The sequence below is a fragment of the Triticum urartu genome, unplaced genomic scaffold (assembly GCF_003073215.2).
Source record: "Triticum urartu cultivar G1812 unplaced genomic scaffold, Tu2.1 TuUngrouped_contig_6080, whole genome shotgun sequence".
NCBI classification, from domain to species: domain Eukaryota; kingdom Viridiplantae; phylum Streptophyta; class Magnoliopsida; order Poales; family Poaceae; genus Triticum; species Triticum urartu.
The window spans coordinates 2742-9306 of NW_024116810.1; the positions used below are offsets into that span (position 1 = coordinate 2742).

At 42.2% G+C, this 6565-nt stretch overlaps 1 protein-coding gene across 1 annotated transcript; it reads left to right on the forward strand.

Moving 5' to 3' along the window:
- The first annotated feature begins 1735 nt into the window (after positions 1-1735).
- LOC125530113 (disease resistance protein RGA5-like) lies at positions 1736-6541 on the forward strand. The gene is made up of 3 exons (XM_048694512.1): positions 1736-2237; positions 2745-3131; positions 4445-6541. The coding sequence occupies exons 1-3, from the start codon at positions 1825-1827 to the stop codon at positions 6465-6467; spliced, it is 2823 nt and encodes a 940-aa protein (XP_048550469.1). The 5' UTR covers positions 1736-1824; the 3' UTR covers positions 6468-6541.
- Positions 6542-6565: the final 24 nt, after the last annotated feature.

A 6565-nucleotide genomic window follows, 5' to 3' on the forward strand; every position in this document is an offset into this window, starting at 1 on the left:
TGTATGATACTGTGAGAACCCAACACTTGGTATAAACTACTAAAGTCTGATGATTACTGAAGAAACGGACACGTTTACTGTTCACCCACAGCTCACTTACCCCTCCGCTGCGGCACCGTCTATCTCTGATCCAAGGGTCCACAATAACCTACTGTTTATCTCCCTTGCTGTTCCTGTTGCTAGGCTATATATTAGCTATGTAAGCTGTAAGGCAGGATCATCTTATCTCTTGTATATTTGGGGTTGAACCCTAGCCGCCGCCATGTTCTGGCCGGCATAAACCTTCTTCTGTAATCAAGCATTTTCTGTAGTAGAATCCCGCTCGGTGCATTGATTTGCTTGTGTGATCTCTGAATTTCTCTGAATCTTGAGCCTCTCTGACCTCAACTAGTTCAGGGCATGACAGATACCACTTTAGTTACTAAGTACCTTCTTATATTGCATGGTATTCTCTTACTTATAAATCTGTAGAATCCCAATGTGAAACTGTGTACAAGATTAGTAAAACTTGTATAAATTTTGTCGTTTGTGCACTTGCATGATACTACTATCACCTCTCTCATCATTGGTTGTAGTATCGCATCATTAGTACTAATCGTTTGTGCACTTGCATGGTGTTGGTGGCATTGCATAATATCACTGTGACTCTGTGAGAGGTGTTGAGTGTACTACATGTTTAAGTTAATTTTAGTTTGCAGGGACGAGAAAGCATGGTAGGCACAAACAAGGAGCAAGTTAAAGGTATCGTCTACCTAGGCTAGCTTTATCAAAGGTGTCGTCCACCCGACACATGAACATGCATACAGCGTAGTAGTATATAGGTGGGTGGTACCTTTTGCAATTGGTTTAGTTAGGCTTTATCGTCTACCAAGGCTTTATCAAACCAACCGACACATTAGCTAAAGCATGGTGCGCACGCCAGTATTCTATGGTTGCATTGGTTTAACCCTGGCATAGATCTTTAGGTGATAATTAGTTAACTAAACCAATTGCAAAAGGTACAGCATGCAGCTCTCATTGGAGTGCACTGCCGCGAATGTCTCAAAAATAAATAAATAGCTGCCGCATATCTTGGGGAAATATAATACCGCTACTGGTGCTCGAATCAAGGATTACAGCAGGGTAGAACTGTGGATTTTTACCATGGAATTTGCTAAGCATCATCCTACTCTCTGCATCAAGCCTGTGCGTACTACAGCTCGCCGCAGACAAACGTAGCTTAGTGGCTAGTGAGCGAGACTAAGCTTGAGGTTTTACTGGCTATTTGCATATACGTCAAAAAGTAAAATTAATTTTCAGAGTTTGCAGGCAGGGTGGCCGAAGCATGTGCCATGCACATACAAGTGGACTATAGATTATTACTACGTTGTAATGGATCTACTTTGTAAGAGCCAGAAAATAAGCATCTTCTTGGCTTAAACAAGTACACACTCCACACTCCACAGACATAGAAATGCTCCCCCGATGCAGCGTAAATAATTAATTTCCAGCGCAGTCTGCAGATTGTTTACATTAACTAATGAATGTGGATCTCGAGGGAGAAAAATAATACTCCCTCCGTCCGAAAATACTTGTCATTAAAATGGACAAAAAGGAATGTATTTAAAACTAAATGCATCTAGATACATCCCGTTTTATTCATTTTGATGACAAGTATTTTCGGACGAAGAGAGTATGAATTTAAAGGATTGCAGTAGCATATAGATGGCACCATCAAGTTAGGCAGCTCTCTTCATCAGCCTTTGCTTGCTTCTCACACGCGCACCGCACACAAACACTGCTAGCTCGCTAGTGAACCCAGAGAGGAAGGAGGCCAAGCTCGAGATGGCAATGCCAATCGTGAGCGCCGCAGCGGGGGTGATGAACCCCCTCATTGGCAAACTCACCACACTGATGGGAGACGAGTACAAGAAGCTCAAAGGAGTGAGGAAGGAGGTGACTTTTCTCAAGCACGAGCTCAGCGCCATGAATGCTTCCCTTGAGAAGCTGGAGTTCATGGAAAAACTCGAGCCAAATACCAAGAACTGGAGGGACCATGTCAGGGAGATGGCCTATGACATGGAGAATTGCATCGATGACTTCATGCAGGATCTTGGAGGTGCCGACGCCAAGCCCAGTGCAGGCTTTGTGAAGAGGACTGTTCGGCGCCTGAAGACACTGAGGGTGCGGCACCGGATTGCCGGCCAGATTGAGGAGCTCAAGGCTCTTGCAGTAGAGGCGAATGAACGGCGAATAAGGTACCACAGATTCGAAACACCATGTAGGAGGTCTCACTATTTTGAAGTCCTTCATGTTTTGCATGGTACTCCAATCATAGCCCTCAAATCCCTATTCTATTTTTCTCCATTTTACATTATATATATGCAAACTATATTCATAAACCACATTCTACCGTAATATATCCCAAACATATGTATTGTGCTGCAATCCACATATAGTTTGACAATATTTCAAATACTCAAAATACTTTAATTCAAATTCATATTCAAAACAGAAAGCATGGTAGTCATCAAACATAGACATGCCAAATAGTTTAAAGGCATTCAAGGGAAACTATGATGCGCCATGGCCTTGCCACATGTGTGCCCCTAGATAATCTTCAAGTTGTGGACAAATCTTCATCTCACAAATCTAGCGGTGCACCTGAAGAAACGCCTCAACTAAGAACATGATTTAAGGCGCATGCTATTGTGAGAAACATATGCAATTGTAACATCCTCCTTTGACATTCCAATCAATTCCAGGTACAAGATTGATGATTGCAATACTAGTTGTGGCTCTGTGGATATTGATCCGCGGATTTCAGTGATGTACAAAGACGCTGCTGGACTTGTGGGTACTGATGGCCCAAAGAAGGAGATTGTCAGTTTGTTAACAGTCACCGAGAAGAAGCTCAAGGTGGTATCCATCGTGGGATTTGGAGGACTGGGTAAAACTACCCTTGCTAATCAGGTGTATGATGATCTCGAAGGGCAATTTGACTGTAAGGCATTTATTCCTGTCTCTCAAAAACCAGACATGCCACGGCTTCTCAATAGCCTAAGCTTAAAGCTTGGGATAAATGAGTCCTCCGGTATTTGTGAGGTGGAAGACATCATCGGTCAACTTAGAGAACACCTTGCAGACAAGAGGTATAGTTACATCTTTACTTCTACAAGCATTCTTGCATTTCTGCAGGATAGTTGAGTAATAGTTTAACTAGATTTAAGTTTACACCCTATGTTTCCAAACGTATTTTGCCTGTCCGCATATGACTTTACTATAAATGTTTTTTTACAAAGAAAGACAAATAATTATAAAATCATCAGAATTGAAAAGTGTGGTTCAACACTGATCCAACAATGTCAATTGGTTGTAACATTACTCACATAATATTAGATATCACATAATTTGAGAAGTCAAAATGTACCTGACATACAGAGAAACCAAGGGAGAAGTGCAAGCATGCCTTACAGTCAAGTTGCCCTCCAAGATCATGAGCCAACCGATGGATCATTTATACAGAACTAAAGTTTAGAATATATACTAGCTCGTTGGCAGTTTATATATGAAACTAGATCAGTTTACAGAAGTCATTTGTCCTGGATCTACATGTTAATGATACCAGATTAGAACGCGGAAGGGAAATTTTAATTGCGAGTTCTCCACCCTTTTGAACATGATACTTAATTAGTGTGCAGAATTATAATTCGCACTGCCAAATGATCATTGATTTGTTCATTAATGTAGTCGTTAAAACGTGGTATTAGACAGCTATGCAAAACCAAAGTCTGGATCGTGGACTGGTTGCCTGCCACTGAACTTGTTGGTTCTTAGTAAATACTCCCTCTGTCCCAAATTACTTGTCCCAAAAATGGATAAAAATGGATGTATCTAGACCTAAAATACGTCTAGATACATCTATTTCTTCGGCAAGTAATCCCGGACGGATGGGAGTATTTCATATAAACAAAGTTGTCAACGTGATGAAGTAGGTCGCTTGTATGTAACATTAGACAAATATGTGGAGTTGATATCCAGATCAGCAAATGTTTATATTAGGCCAGTAGGAAGACCTACAGTCCAAGTAGCATTTTCATGTGGTGTTAAATTAGGAATATGCCAGTGATCTGCAAATAAAGAAATACAATGTATACTACCATATTGACCGCTCTCACTACTGAATGTGTCATCATACAGCAGCAAAACAACTTGTTATGGAAAATTGGCAGTGATCTGTTTTGATGAAGAAATAAAACCTGCTATTTTGGAATCCAAATTTTAACACGCCACGCAAGCTGTCGCTGTTATTTTGGCTTGAAAATTACACAATTATGTCTAACCTATCCATAAGAATGGCATTTGTGTGGCGTGATTTCCCCAAGGTTATTTGATTTTATTGATGCTTTAACCTGCAATATTTTTAGATGCCTCCTAATGCAATTTATAATGCCCTATTCAACAGGTATTTTATTATAGTCGATGACTTGTGGGGTGAAGAAGCATGGGACATTATAAGATGTGCTTTTCCAGAAAATGGTAACGGGAGTAGAGTAATAGTAACCACACGAGTGGAAGCCGTTGCAATCTCAGCATGTTCAAATCACTATGAGCACATCTACAAAATGAAGCCCCTCAGCTCTGAAGATTCGAGAAAGTTATTCACGAGCAGGGTATTTGGGTCTGAAAACAAGTGTCCATCTAATTTTGAGGAAGTTTCAAATGAAATTCTGAAGAAGTGTGGCGGATTGCCACTTGCAATCATTACTATAGCTAGCCTATTGGCTTCTCGTCGAGAAAGATCAAGGAGTGACTGGGAGAACATAAAGAATTCTCTAGGTGCCCAGTTTGCCATAAACCCCACTCTGAAAGGGATGAGGAGTATATTAAACCTCAGCTATATGAATCTTCCTCTTCATCTCCGCACCTGTTTTCTTTACCTTGGTATGTATCCGGAGGACTATGAGATTCAGAGGGATGATCTAGTCCGAAAATGGATAGCCGAAGGCTTTGTCAGTAATTTGCATGGAGCAAATTTAGAGGATGTTGGGATAAGTTATTTCAATGAGCTAGTCAATAGAAGCTTGATTCAGCATGTAATGACCTACAACGGGGTGTGTTGCAAAGTACATGATATGATGCTGGATTTGATCCTAAGCAAGTGTGCAGAAGATAATTTTAGTAGTGTGGCATATACTTCTAAAGAGATGACAAGACTGCCTGACTGCACTTACAAGATCCGTCGGCTGTCTCTGATGTCAATTATTGATAGAACAACAAACGAAACAATATCTTGGACAGTTTCGGATAGCACATCACAAGTTCGGTCATTGGTATGGTTCGGAGCTTGCAAGTCCATACCTCGTCTTTCTCAGCTAAAGCATATCCGTGTGTTATCCTTTGAATATCCAGGTTCACCTCAGAGATCACATCTGGACCTCACTGCTATCAGCCAATTGTTTCAACTGAGGTATTTAAAGGTTTCATGGCATTTCTGTGCAAAGCTTCCAACTGAAGTTCGGGGGCTTGTGCATTTGGATACATTGGATGTAGTAAAGGGAGGCATCCCATCAGACATAGTGCACTTGCCTCGCTTGTCTAATCTGATAATGAGTTACTGTGGGCTGCCTGAAAGGATCGGGATCATGGAATCACTTCGCACACTCCGTGGTTTCAAACTGCAGAGGAGTTCGCTGGAGGCTGTTGAGGGCCTTGGTAAGCTGACTAATCTGAGGAGTCTGGAGCTTCATACCTGGGATGGTGATAGGTGCAATCCGCTGGAGAAGGCGAAGTTTGATGCTTTCGCCTCTTCTATTTGTAAGCTACGAAACCTCAAATATCTCCAGATCAATGGCAATCATGATGATAAGGACGACATTTTAGGCTCAGTTTCAGATCCTCCAGCCCTTATCGAGGAAATGTACCTTATCAGCTGGAAGATCTTGAGGGTTCCTAAATGGATCGGTGATGTCAATTGCCTGCATAGCCTGGAATTATCTGTTAGGGGGACGAAAACTGATGAGATTACTATTCTTGGAGGACTGCCATCCCTCGTCTACCTCAAGCTTAGAGTTGCGACATGCCCTAAAGAAGAGGCTGTTATCGTCAGCAAGGGATTATTCCCAGTTCTGGAGCGCCTTACATTCATCTCTGACGAGGGTGTTTTAGCATATCTTGATTTCGAGGCAGGAGCTATGCCCAAGCTACGAGACCTCAGTCTGCAAGTCAACCAATTACCACTGTGGGGTGGACCTACACCAGCCGGCATGTTGCACCTCTTAGACCTCCAGCAAATCAGTTTTACTGCATACGGCAACCACGAGGAATCATTTGGACAAGTGAAGCTCGAAATCCAGTCTGCATTTAGGAACGCCCTGCAGCTGCACCCAAGCCCTCCTTCCTTGGATATTAACTGTCACACCTGGTCGGTGAAGCATGAACGGACCACGTGCAGTGAGCAATCTGCCCCTGGGTGCCCTCTACTGTAACTTTCGTCGTTTCCTCTGCTATATGCTATTATGCTGTACTACCTCCGTCACGGTTTAGAAGGCGCGCTTGGAAATTCTCTGGGACCTAGGTGGTTATC

Excerpts from the sequence above, each read along its gene's own strand:
- LOC125530113 (XM_048694512.1), top strand. The coding sequence starts at position 1,825 with ATGGCAATGCCAATCGTGAGCGCCGCAGCGGGGGTGATGAACCCCCTC. Across the intron at positions 2,238-2,744 it reads GCGAATGAACGGCGAATAAG|GTACAAGATTGATGATTGCA; the intron begins GTACCACAGATT and ends AATCAATTCCAG. Across the intron at positions 3,132-4,444 it reads GAACACCTTGCAGACAAGAG|GTATTTTATTATAGTCGATG; the intron begins GTATAGTTACAT and ends CCTATTCAACAG.